At 45.4% G+C, this 13,641-nt stretch overlaps 1 protein-coding gene across 1 annotated transcript; it reads left to right on the top strand.

Annotated features, from left to right (window-relative positions):
- Nucleotides 1-3,739: 3,739 nt before the first annotated feature.
- On the top strand, nucleotides 3,740-9,284 carry OTOP2 (otopetrin 2). Its single transcript, XM_030534904.1, has 6 exons — nucleotides 3,740-4,145; nucleotides 4,636-4,772; nucleotides 5,498-5,556; nucleotides 6,615-6,745; nucleotides 7,279-8,174; nucleotides 9,114-9,284. The coding sequence occupies exons 1-6, from the start codon at nucleotides 3,740-3,742 to the stop codon at nucleotides 9,282-9,284; spliced, it is 1,800 nt and encodes a 599-aa protein (XP_030390764.1).
- The last annotated feature ends 4,357 nt before the right edge of the window (nucleotides 9,285-13,641 follow it).

The following is a 13,641-nucleotide window of genomic DNA, read 5'->3' as shown; positions in this document are numbered from 1 at the left end:
GATATTAGTTATTCTCATCTTATTATTAATGGGCCTGTTCTTGTAACTCCTGGGGTTCTCAGAGAACTGCTCTGTGAAAGAAATACTCTCTCCTTGGCTCTGTTTAGTAAGGGGAAAGAGCAACATGTGGGTCGAGGCAAACAAATGAGGTAGAACAAGTAACAGGAGAGCAAGGGGAGCAGAAAAGGGTGTCGCAAAACCCATGCCAGCCAGCAGAGGGCACGGTAAGGAAAAGATATGAAATGGTCAGGGACAATGTTGCAAAAGGAAGAGACATTATCGCCCAATCTATCCCAACCCCAGGAGAGGGAATTACTGGAAAGAAAAACAGAAAATAGACCCATTGGTGCCATAGACAGACCAGTTCAATAGAGAGGAAACACACGGAAGAGGTGAAGCTAGAGTGAAGGCCGTACAATGGCCCATTCCGATAGCTTTCTGTCTTAAGTGACCATTGCCAAAACACAGAGTACAACTTGACCCGACCCTATTGAGACCACCTCCGTTAAGCAACCGGCTTTGGCCCACTGCTGAGCAGCCATGGGAGAACAGTGCATATGCTACTTGTGTACACTCCGTCAGTGACAAATCAGCTTGTCATCTGAAGGAAGAGAACTCAAGTTAATTAACCAGTGACAAAGGGGAAGGGCAGCCCCAGCAGAGCAAGTCCGGGGCTGCCTTTGGATGGAGCAATGCATGGAATCCAATGACTGAGGACAACAAGTCCTACTCAGCCCCAGTAACACACCTCCCCATCCCCAGTCACTGACCAAGCAGAGAAAGGCTGAGGAGCACCCAGGACTGAATGGATATGGGAGTGAATTCCTTTCTCTCCCTCAAGCATGTGTCCAGATAGGGCCTGAAGTATGTTGGTAGAGCAATTTTGAGTGGTCTAACATGCCTGGAGTACTTTATAGTGGGACTGAGTAGCCCATAAAGGTTAACTAAGATCAAATGGAGAATCAGTGTAGCATGTAATACATCATCTGTCAGGGCAATCTAGCTTGCCCTGGCAGGGGCCTGGACTTGATCTAATGGATCTTTGATCACAGATCTTTATCTATGATCCTGTGACCTAGAGGGGAGGCTCATGCCATGTTCGGTAGCATTCATACCTCATGCCCTTCAAAGGCAAATAACTCTTATCTCCCCATCTCTCTCTTCCCTAAAACCAGCCCATTGCACACAATGGATCATGGGAGTTTCACTGAGAAATTTATGAAACGGCGCTGTCAGCTCCAGAGATGGTGTAAATCAAGACTATGTCCAAATAGGTATAAATTCCTCTTCTGTCCAGATTTGAGAGAAGAGGAACCTCGTGTAGCAGCCCAGGTAAGATCGGAGAATCAGGTGACGGGCGTACAAGCAGGTTGGTGGAATGGCTTTCAGCTTTAATAATAGCTTTGCTCTCAGAGATACTTCACCCCAGGTTTCCCTAGTAATAAATTCAAAGTTTTATAAAATATTAATAAAGCATGGAGCTTAACCTATTTCTAACAGGCTTTGGAGAAGTTGGAAAGCTAGACAAGCTCGCTAAGGAACCTGTTTTAGTGGCTAAGCTTGCTGCAAACTACACTGTGTTCTTCTAATGGATTCCTATTCTGTTAGGTTTATCATTGTAATAGGTCTGTTTCTTTGCAGAGAGCATGACATTTTGTCTACATGTTTTGTGGCCGGCATTTAAATCCAGCCATGTTGGCCATTTGCCCTGAGACCTTTGGTCTTGCCTGCATCTCATGCCTTCCAATAGTTCGTGTCAATAAACATTTAAAAGGGAGTTAATATTTGTGTTAAACTGACATTGAATTCACTCTCACAAGCATTGATTTGGGATTTCAAAAGTGACAAAACAGTGAGTGCAGCCCATAGGGTCTCAGGGACCAAATGCTACTGAGGAAATGTCTTGCTACCCTTTTAAACAGGCTTCTTCAGATCTAATGATTCCCCTTAGCAGGGACAGATACTGAATCTCATTCCACTAACAGCGGAAGCAGGGCATGTGCACACTGCACAAAAGGTGCCACCCTGTGAGAAAATAGTGGCAATCAGACATCTAACAGGGAAAATGAGGTAGGGTCAGAGGCTAAAATAATGAAAGAACAAGTTAGGAATTACTTAGACAAGTTAGATGTCTTCAAGTTACCAGGGATTGATGAAATACATCCTAGAATACTCAAGGAGCTGACTGAGGAGATATCTGAGCCATTTGTGATTACATTCAAAAAGTCATGGAAGACGGGAGAGATTCCAGAGGCTTGGAAATGGGCAAATATAGTGCTCATCTATAAAAAGGGAAATAAGGACAATCCAAGGAATTACAGACCAGTCAGCTTAACTTCTATACCCAGAAAGATAATGGAGCAAATAATAAAGCAATCAATTTGCAAACACCTTGAAGATAATAAGGTGATAAGTAACAGTCAGCGTGGATTTGTCAAGAACAATTCATGTCAAACCAACCTAATAGCTTTCTTTGACAGAGTAGCAAGCCTTGTGGATGGCGGGGGCAGGAAGCAGTAGATGTGGTACATCTTGACTTTAGTATGACTTTTGATACCACCTGTCATGAGCTTCTCAAAAACAAAACTAGTGAAATACAACCTAGATGGAGCTACTATAAGGTGGGTGCAGAACTGATTGGAAAATCATTCCCAGAGCATGTTTGTCAGTGGTTCACAGTCAAGCTGGAAGGGCATAACAAGTGGGGTCCCACAAGGATCAGTTCTGGGTCATGATCTGTTCACAGTCTTCATCAATGGATTTAGATAATGGCATAGACAGTACGCTTATAAAGTTTGCAGATGATACCACGCTGGGAGGGTTTGCAAATGTTTTGGAGGATAGGATTAAAATTCAAAATGATCTGGACAAACTAGGGAATTCAATAAGGACAAATGCAAAGTACTCCACATAGGAACAATCAGTTGCGCACATACAAAATGGGGAAAAACTGCTTAGGAAGCAGTACTACGGAAAAGGATCTGGGGGTCATAGTTAACTCTCATTTTGCATGTGGTCCATCAAGTAATGCTGTTGCAAAAAAATGCAAACATCAATCTGGGATGTACAACTAGCAGGAGTGTTGTAAGAAAGACACAAGACGTAATTCTTCCGCTCTACTCTGTGCTGATTAGGCCTCAACTGGAGTATTGTGTCTAATTCTGGGTGCCACATTTCAGGAAAGATGTGGACAAATTGAAGAAAGTCCAGAGAAGAGCAACAAAAATGATTAAAGGGCTAGAAAACATGATCTATGAGGGAAGACTGAAAAAATTGGGGTTGTTTAGTCTGGAGAAGAGAAGACCGAGAGGGGACATGATAACAGCTTTCAAGTATATAAAAGGTTGTTACAAGGAGAAGGGAGATAAATTGTTCTTCTTAACCTCTGAGGATAGGACAAGAAGGAATGGGCTTAAACTGCAACAAGGGAGGTTTAGGTTGGGCATTAGGAAAAACTTCCTAACTGTCAAGATGGTTAAGCACTGGAATAAATTGCCTAGGGAGGTGATGGAATCTCTGTCATTGGAGATTTTTAAGAGCAGGTTAGACAAACCCCTGTCAGGGATGGTCTAGATAATACTTATTCCTGCCATGAGTGCAGGGGACTGCACTAGATGACCTCTCAAGGTCCCTTCCAGTCCTACGATTCTATGATTCTTGATTCAGATGGACTGATCCTTTTATTTCAGGGGTTCTGTTCCTGACAGCAGTAACGCTTGGCTTTGGCATTAGTGGAACCATGACAGAGGAGCCAGTGCGGACAGACAGTGAGATCCTTCGCGAAGACTCCATCATGGGTTCCGGTCAGAGAGAAGACAAGGACAGCACGGCCTCCAGCCCAACAGGCTCCTTGCGTCACCATCCGCACTCGTCCCCCTTGACACACAACCCCAAGGAGATCTGGAAGAAAGGAGGCCGCATGTTCTCGGTCCTGCTGGCCATCAATTTGGTGCTACTGGCCTGCACCCTGGTGAGCAGTGCGGCCTTCAACAAGGTAGCTGTGCACGACTACGACGTGTTTTTCATGCTGACCATCATAATGCTGATCTGCATTGCCTGGATCCTTTTCTACCTCATCGTCACCGCCAAGCGCCGGGACGCCATCCTCTACAAGGACTCCCATGCAGGACCTGTCTGGCTGAGAGGTAGGAAGCCACCATGGGTGATGCCTTGGGATGGAGGGGGGTAAAGATGGGATTCCACACAAGGTAAGCACTCTGTGAGGAAAGCATTGCCCAGATGGCCTCCTAGAGGCCCTTCTCAAAACATCACTCACAGAGAACTTCAGAAGTTTCCTCTCCTTAGTGCTCTGGGTCTGAGGGTTGGATTCCAATAATCAGTCTCATTAACCTGTGTCGTGCTGGATCCAGTCCTTATGTGGGAGGGTTCTCCAAAGTACTTGGTTATTTTTCAGCCTTATCAGTCACCATTCCAAGGGCTGTTGGTGCAAAGGATTTGTAGGCTTTAGGGTAAAAAGAAAACTAGGATCACTATAAAAGGGGAAGCCCGAAATGCCATCTACCTCTACATGGCAATGCCATTTCTCTCCCTCCACTGTCCATCTAGACAGCGTGGGCTCACTGTCCACCCCCAACATGCGCACGTCGTCTCTAATTGCCTTTGCTTCCTCAACAGGAGGCCTGGTTTTGTTTGCCATTTTCACCCTCGTGATGGACGTGTTTAAAACTGGATATTACTCCAGCTTCCTCAACTGCCTGTCCGCCATCAAAATCATCTACCCTCTCGTGCAGGCTGTGTTTGTAATCATCCAGGTGAGTGTGGGCTCTTTCAGTGCCTAGGGGCAGGTGGGTGAGCTCAGGGATGGTGCTTGACCTTCCCAGGGAACCAATCTCTGCCCAGTGAGCTTAGCTCACTACATGATCCATTCTAACCTACCAGAACAAACTCAGCTGATTAAACTCCTCTCCCCTAGGGAAAACACTTCCCCATCTGCCGTACCATATTTGATCTGTGGTGACTTACTGTAGGTCAGGGTTCATAACTCTTTTCCATACTATGACCTGCTATTATTTGCATTGCAGGACTGCTCACATGAACCCCTAACCAGGTTCTAGCCAGGGTTTAGCAACATGGAGAGGGCAGGATGGCCATAACCCCTGATATCTGTTCATGATTGCCTGTGGGGTCTCAGCCCCCAGGTTGGAAACCCCTGAGGGATGTCAATACTGTGGAGCAGAGAGAGCTGGTTGGGAGCAAGGGATAAGCAGGAGCAGCATGTTGTGCAGCAATGGTGGGCAGAAGAAGGAGCTGTGGAGGTGGAGTGGGAAGCATGGGAGGGCTACAGCACAAGGCAAAGTAAATGGGGCAGGAATGGATGGCAGAGGAGCAGCATGGGTGGGATAACGGGTCTGGTGCAGCAGAGAATAGGGCAGGGCCTGATTTTCATCCTGCAGAGCGTGGGAGTGGCCGGGTCTGTTTCTAGTCTGACACTGCCGCTTTGAGGTTCAGTCTTAATCAACACTTATATTTCTTCCAGACGTACTTTCTGTGGATTTCTGCCAAAGACTGCGTTCACGTGCACCTGGACGTTACCAGGCAAGCATTTCTCCCAGCTGGTTGTGTTCCCTTCTGCACTCGTCCCCCTTCCTCTGCCGAGCCCTCCCTGCAATTAGCTGCAGCTACTGGGGGAACATTCCTACATTCTTTCCTTTCAGTGGGTCTGTTACAGGATTATCCCACCAGGCACACACAAGAGATGGCCCTGTAGTGAAAAGCGGAGAGCTGCCATTTGGTTCCCAGCTACCCTGACGTGCTAAAAGGAGAGGGTCCATTCAGAGATTAGGTTCAGAAAACAGTAGAAATGGGAGCCAGCTGCATAATTGAGAGGCTGAGCCAGGGTTTGGGTTTGAGCGCCTCTCCAGTGTTATCCCGGCCCACGTGGCGTGGCACTCTGTCCCCCTCCAGTGGCAGATGAGCCACAGAGAGATGTTAATGAGACAGCTACAATGGGCCTTCCGGTACTAGTACCTCACACTTTAAGATCCAGAAGTGGGAAGACTGATCCCCATCCAGGGGCACAGCCTTACACTAGCACATAATACTTGCATTTAAAAAAAAAAATTCCTGGTCACTTCCCCGGTATTGGGAAGGAAGACAAAGGAGCTTGAGGAAGATCAAAAGGCTGATGGAATGAGAAACCAGACCTCGGATGATCATATTCACTTTCGCAAGACTGGCTCCACCTTTCTGGACAGGCCAACCCTGACCAATTACTCTACATACTTCCATCCACGCCCTGTGAGAGGCTGAGCCAGAAACAGTGAGAAATGAAACTTAGTTGGTGCTTTCCAGGCAAGGTAATGGTATGAAGAGTGAAGGGAATGATAGAAAGAAGCTAGGGCAGCAGACAGGGAATCAGGACACCTGGGTCCTCTTCCTGACCCTGCCACAGGCTCCCTATGTGACTGGGGGAAAGTGACTTCCCCTCCCCGTGCCTCAGTTCATCCATATATAAAATGGGGATAATGATACTTGCCTGCCTCACAGAGGAGAGACTTAATTCACTAACGTTTGAAGGGTGCATTGAGGCCTAGAGAGGAAAGGTGCCAGAGAAGCAGACTTTGCCTTGATTCTCTCTCTCTTCTCTCGTACAGGTGTGGCTTGATGCTGACGTTGACCACTAACCTAGCCGTGTGGATGTCAGCCGTAACGGACGAGTCTGTGCATAAAGCACACACAAAATTCCAGAACGTTACAGAAGGAACACACAGATGGATCATGAAAGGTAATTTGTCCATTAGTAAAGCCAGCTAATTTCTGGAGCAAGGGGACTCCTAGCTCAAAGTAAGGGGCTATCTTGCGTGAGTTGGGGTATTCCAATCTGGACCTTAGCATTTGTGTCTTGCTTTGTGTCCAGCAGGAGTCATGGGGATGGAGGGAGAACCTAGAATGAACAGAGGAGAAGGAGGGGAGAGGAGGAAAAGAAAAGGAAAGAGAGAGAACAAAAGAAAGAACAAGGATGGGAGAGCAGAAAGGGATTCTAGATAGGCCCAGATGAGAGAAGAATGTTCACTAAACCAATTGTTTTATAAAGGGAAAGCAATTCCAAAAGGCAGAAACCAAAGGAAAGCTGAGGTTTCAATGGGTGGATTCTCAGTGTCCAGGCAACCCTGGGTCTCGGGGTCATGAGATCTACTTGTATCTTTGGTCCTGCATTTTAGTGACTGTGATTCTCCAGAATGAGGCTCTTCAGGACTGTTAACAAGTGCTTGTTTCCTGCAGTAACAATGTAACACATATGTGTTTTTCCTGTTCCAGCTGGAACAGCAAGTGGCTCAACAGAAAGCTGTAGCTGTGACAGCCAAATTTGCCAAATCTTCCAGAGTGGCTATTTTTGGTTGTATCCCTTCAACATTGAGTACAGTCTTTTTGCCTCTGCCATGCTGTATGTGATGTGGAAGAACGTTGGACGCCTCATAGACCACCACACCCACCACATCCACCACCTGAAATTCAGGCTCTTCAGAAGGACCTTCTTTGTGGGCATCATTTTGGGGCTGTTCATACTAGTGAGCGGCCTGGCTGTCCTCATTATTTATGAGGTGCAGGTGAATAGCAGCAGCCAGCCAGACAAGAAGGACGAAGCACTCATCATGTATTACACCTTCAACATAGTTTGTCTGAGCCTGATGTCTCTTGTCTGCATCGGAGGTTCCATTGTCTACAGGTTTGATAAGAGAGACATGGACCACCACAAGAATCCAACCAGGACTTTGGACATGGCCTTATTGCTGGGGGCTGCCTTGGGGCAATATGCTATCTCCTACTATTCAATTGTGGCTGTGGTGGCCAGCACTCCAAGGGATGCCATAAGTGCCCTCAACTTGACCTACTCGCTGCTGATGATCGCACAGCACACCTTCCAGAACATCTTCATCATCGAAGGCCTTCATCGGCAGCCCCCAGAAGACGACCACAAAATTCATCCTCACCAGAAGGATCTATATGGACTCACCTTTGTCAACATCAATGCCGTATCCCTCCGCGTCCCCGAAAGCGGCAGTGCCCAGCCGTCCCCGTTGCCCCACAGTCAAGGTGCGGTAGCAATCCAGCCTTCAGATGTAGTGCAGTCCATAATGATCCCCAAGAAGGTGAAATGGAGGAGGAAGTTCCTAAAGGAGATCTCCTTGTTCCTGCTCCTGTGCAACATAATTGTAAGTGACAATCAGAAAGGGATTTTTGGGAGGGTGGCTGGGCAGGTGGAGGGCAGGGGGTCCTGTCCAGGAGGATATGGTCTAAGGAAAATGTTCCTTTTTCTTACCTTAAATCTCTCACTTAAATCAGAAGTAGCTGCATAAAAGTCAGTGGAGTTACTGGAAAACATTTTCTGCTGGTAGAACAAGGCACAACTCCCTTGATTTCAGTGGCGTTTTGCCCATTTACGGCAGCAGAGAACTGAGCCCATAACATTGTACAATTGGTGCGAAGGAGAGGAGAATCAGGCCCAATATTTTTTCATTAGGCTTAATCCTTGGGTGCTACATTTTTAGGAAAAAGGCATCTAGAGGCCGATCTAAGCCATTTTCTTATACGTTAGACAGCAAAAGACATGATGTCTGGTGATCAATAGTTAAGTAGCATGCGTGAAATCCTGGCTCCATTAAAGTCAATGGCAGAAGTTCCATTGATCTCAGTGGGGCCAGGATTTCACCCCATGAGTCAAATTGTACTCTCAGGATCTCTATTGGCAGGTGTATGTCAGAGAAGAATCTGGCCCCAGATAGCTTCACTTAGAAGCCTGCTTTTTATTAGCAATTACACTCGATTAGCAGCCACGCTTTTCATTGCAAGCCCTAAGGGAAGCCAATTAAATGTAGTGTGACTCCCCTGTGTTTTGAAGGCACTTTTGATTTACAGGAAAATTATGGTGGAAATACACATATTTCATGGGAGCTGCGGCTTCCGAACAAACCAGGCACAGATGATTTAGATAAAGAGCCTCCAACTCAGTAGGTCTTTTTCTGTCGTTCATATGGTCCTGAATTTAGAAGATTTATCTTCTGACCTTTGAAGCCTTAGCAGCAGCTTCAGCCACTCACCACATCCCATCCCTCTCACTGAGACTGTCCCGTTTGCTTCCCACCTCCAAACAGCTCTGGATCATGCCAGCATTCGGCGCCCGGCCACAGTTCGACAATGACAAGGAACTCAGCTTCTATGGCTACTCGATGTGGGCTGCCATCGTGGACATTTGCCTGCCCTTCGGGATCTTCTACCGCATGCACGCAGTGGCCAGCCTGCTGGAGGTCTACATCATGTCTTAAAAGGAAGAACACCTACTCTATCCACCCACCTTTCCCGCCCCAGGACTGAAAGCCTAAGCGGCTGTACTGAAGGGTTTGGGGGTTGCATGCATCCCACGCCCTAGCGATGACAGGGCATTACTGCACCGCCGTGGAAATAATCCACTGTTGTTTTCTACTCATGTGTGAGTGCGTGTGTTTGATTTCAATTATTGCTTTAAGTTCTAAGGCTTTTAGAAAAGTGGAATGTTTACAAAGTAGGGCAATGAAAACCACGTGCGGTTCATTCAAATTGACACCTCTTCCTACTAAGGGCCTGATCCTGCCGACTGCTCCCAACGCCATTGACTTCATTCTCCCAGGGGGCGCATGGTACCTTGTCAGAGCCCATCTATGTGCAGGCTGAATCTCATTCACTTTAAGAGACCCATTGGCTTCAATGACATAACTCAGGTGTGTAAGGCAAACAGGACACAAAGCTACATCCCACCACCAGGAGCTCCATTGCAGAGGAGAAGAATCAAGTGCACAGACAGGAAAACTGAACTGGTGAATGTTGAAGGCTTTTGAAATCACGTTAGAATTCTTTTCTCCCCGCTACCCGACCACGGTCCTGACGGCTTCACAATACTGTCCTTGGTCACATCCCCTTTCTCCTCCATTGAGACTGCATAGCTGCTGATCAGCCAAGGCCCAGAATGACTGAAAGCATCCTTATTCAGGACAGCACCTACACATGTGCTGAATTCCCACTGAAGTGAACAGGTGCTTAGCACATGGTTAAGTGCTGTCCTGAATAGGAATAGACTAAAGCACATGCTTAAGTTCTTTCCTGAATCAGGGCCGATAGTTAATTCTATTACGAGAATTAAAAGGATTTTTTAAAATAGTGTAATGATTTTTTTAAAAAACACATGAACTTATTTTATATAAAAAAATTATTTATTGATTTTCAGTGTAACAATGAATGGCTAATGGTTCACAGTGCCACACAATGCACATCCAATTCATTCTACAGGCCAGCTTTCCTGGCCTTAGATGAACACACAGAGATGCCAGTGATTTCATTTGTACGCCTGTGCATCAGAGAGTAGAACTGATCCATATGATATCTGCCTAACCTGAAGCAAGCCTCATGAACTCTACACTGGCCATGCTTCATTTGGCTGGTGCATATAAGTATCAGCAAGTGAATCAACAAGGCACAGCTCAATGTCTCTCTCTTACAAAGTTATGTTTACAGAGGAAAGAAATGTCATTGTACTGAAGAGGAAAATTGCAGAGCTGATGAAAATTAACAATCATTTCCCGAGGCTGTTTGTATATTTCTCAAATAAAAGAATAAATGAAAATCATGCTACTTTACCAAGCAGAGTTTCCTTTTCACCAGCCAACTGGCATCACATGGAGATTCGGCCCATGTCACACCAGAGTGAGAGGGAAGAACAAAGATTTTGTGGTGCTTCATAGATGATTGCATTTCATGACCTGATCATAGAATCATAGGGTTGGAAGAGACCTCAGGAGGTATCTAGTCCAACCCCCTGCTTGAGGCAGGACCAATCCCCAAACAGATTTTTACCCCAGTTCCTTAAGTGGCCCCCTCAAGAATTGAGCTCACAACCCTGGGTTTCGCAGGCCAAAGCTCAAACCACTGAGCTGAAATATTTTGCTCCCAAAAAAGAGTTCACATTTCAAAAATTCATAGATATTAAGGCCAAAAGAGACTGTTAGCACATCTAGTCTGATTTACTGGGCCACAGAATTTCACCATTTACCTCTCTATGGAGTCCATTAACTTGTGTTTGACAAAAGCTTATCTTCCAGAAAGGTGTGCAGTCTTGATCCGAAGACATCAAGAGAGAGATAATTCACCACTCCCCTTGGTACTTTGTGCCAATGGTTAATCACCCTCACTCATTAGAACAGGGGTTCTCAAACTGAGGGTTGGAACCCCTCAGGGGGTCATGAGGTTATTACATGGAGGGGTCAATGAGCTGTCAACCTCCACCTCAAGCCCCACTTTGCCTCCAGCACTTATAATGGTGTTAAATATATAAAAAAATGTTTTTAATTTATAGGGGGGGCGGTCACACTCAGAGGCTTGCTGTGTGAAAGGGGTCCCCAGTACAAAAGTTTGAGAGCCACTATGTTAGAAAATGTGCCTTATTTCTAATCTGAATTTGTTTGGCTTTAACTTCCAGCCATTGGTTGCTTTTCTTTTAGTCTTTTTATTAAGGCAAAATCACACTAAAATGTCAGCCTTCTACATTGTATATTACCTATTTGGAATCAGGTTAATATTTAGAGAACCTGGCTAAAGATTCTGACTTGCTGGCTCGGGAGCCCTCTTCTAAATACCCTTCCTCTTTTGAGTTTTCTTCTTGTGTATGTACTTGGCGTGAAAGCTTTTCCATTACAAGAACAGTCCGTATTTTACTATACCACAATTCCATGGGGTGGAAGTGTCACATTTTTCCAATAATTTGCAATACAGAGTCTAGATGCTAACAGTAAAAATGAAATTCATATGCCGTTCGGTTTAAAATGCAGATCCTTTCCTAGATCATTAAGCAAGCAGGTCAGGGAGGGATGTCCCAGCCATTGGTTCTTGTAATGCCGTTCTCCACTACGCTCAAAGCCCATTAGAACTTTTTTTAAGACCAGCTCTTCAGAGGTTACAAATTAATATGTAAGAGAAACAAGTGAATGAACTGGAACTGGCTGGACAAAAGAAAAACTAGCCAGAATCTTAAGTTCTCCCTCTGAAGAATTTACTACTGCTGGTGAATTGTACTTTTCTTATTATTTGCCATCAGAACATGTTACCCTCTGTCAAGGTTACAGGGCTGGCTATAACTCGGATCCCTCTCTGATCTCTCTAAGTCCAACCCCACAGGCATCAGGACCCCTGCTTTCCGCTCTCTTTGGGCTACAGAACCCTGTGCATCAACCATACTTCCCCAACAGGTCCGAATGAGTTCAGGTACTTGTATTTCTTCCCTTCAGGATTGTCACCAATGGTGAATAGACTTAATTGATTTTAACCACAGGAACACAAAGCATAACATAAGAGAAAAAAAGATTTAAAAAAAACAAAAGATCTACACTCATCTCTATCTTAACTAGAGTCCTAGGCACTGGCAGACCCTAACCTCTGGGGGCCTGGGTCTCAAATCATCAATTTTTTCAAATCAAAATATTTGCAACATTAAGATATTTATAGGTTCCCCATTAGTAACAGAGCACCTCACAGTCTTTAATGTATTTATCTTCACACCATCCCTATTTTACAGAGGGGAAACTAAGGCACTAGGTGGCTAAATGACTTGTTAAGATCACGCAGGAAGTCTGTGGCAGGGCAGAGACTTATACCTAGGTCTCCTGACCAGCATCTTAACCTCTGGACCAGCCTTTCTTTCATAGTATCTCAAAGTAAAGCCATTTTGGATGGAAAAGAAATCAGCTCTCCATTAGGGGCTGCAGCTCCTGGCAGCATAGATAGGAGATAATCAAACGTCTGCATGGGACACAAACCAAACAACTATCACATCAAACAAAGAGTCCAGGGGCACCTTAAAGCCTAACATTTATTTGGGCATAAGTTTTCGTGGGTAATAAAACCACTTCTTCAGATGCATGGAATGAAAATTACAGATGCAGGCATTATTATACCCTAACCCTAAGCCCAAATTGATGGGGTTAAATTTGCAAATGTTATAGACTAAGACATTCTGTAACAGATTTAAAAGTAGCCACACTTCAGTAACAGACTTCAAAGAGAAACTGCGGAACTAACCTTCATTTGCAAATTTAACACCATCAGTTTGGGCTTGAACAGGGACTGGGAGTGGCTGGCTCACTACAAAAGCAACTTTCCCTCTCCTGGAATTGACACCTCCCCACCAACTATTGGGAGTGACCTATGTCCACCTTGATTGTATTGCCCCCCACCCTCATCAAAGCTGGTTCTCCACTTGTGAGGTAACTCCCTTCTCTTCATGTGTCAGTATATTTATGCCTGCATCTGTAATTTTCACTCCATGTGTCTGAAGAAGTGGGTTTTTTACCCAGGAAAGCTTATGCCCAAATAAATCTGTTAGTCTTTAAAGGTGCCACCGGACTCCTTGTTGTTTTTGTGGCTACAGAATAACACGGCTACCCCCTGATATTTGACATCAAACAAAGCAACTCGAGAGCTGCAGGAGAACAGGGACAAAGCTGGAGCTTCATCCTTACGATTTGGTTGCTAAATGCAGAGTTAGGAACCTAAATAAAAGGAGCCTGGTTTCCAGTGGTACTGGGCACCAACGCACTCCCATTGGTGTCAATGGGGTTTGCAGGAGCTCAGGATCTCTCAGAAGAAGGCCACTATTTA

The sequence above is a fragment of the Gopherus evgoodei genome, chromosome 15, assembly GCF_007399415.2.
Source record: "Gopherus evgoodei ecotype Sinaloan lineage chromosome 15, rGopEvg1_v1.p, whole genome shotgun sequence".
Classification (NCBI taxonomy): Eukaryota; Metazoa; Chordata; order Testudines; family Testudinidae; genus Gopherus; species Gopherus evgoodei.
The sequence above is the reverse complement of the archived record's forward strand: the minus strand, read 5'-3'. Positions and strand labels throughout refer to the sequence as shown.

Coding starts and splice junctions, on each gene's coding strand:
- OTOP2 (XM_030534904.1), top strand. CDS start 3,740: ATGACAGAGGAGCCAGTGCGGACAGACAGTGAGATCCTTCGCGAAGAC. Junction 5,557..6,614: donor GTGCACCTGGACGTTACCAG/GCAAGCATTTCT, acceptor TCTCTCGTACAG/GTGTGGCTTGATGCTGACGT. Junction 6,746..7,278: donor ACACAGATGGATCATGAAAG/GTAATTTGTCCA, acceptor TTCCTGTTCCAG/CTGGAACAGCAAGTGGCTCA.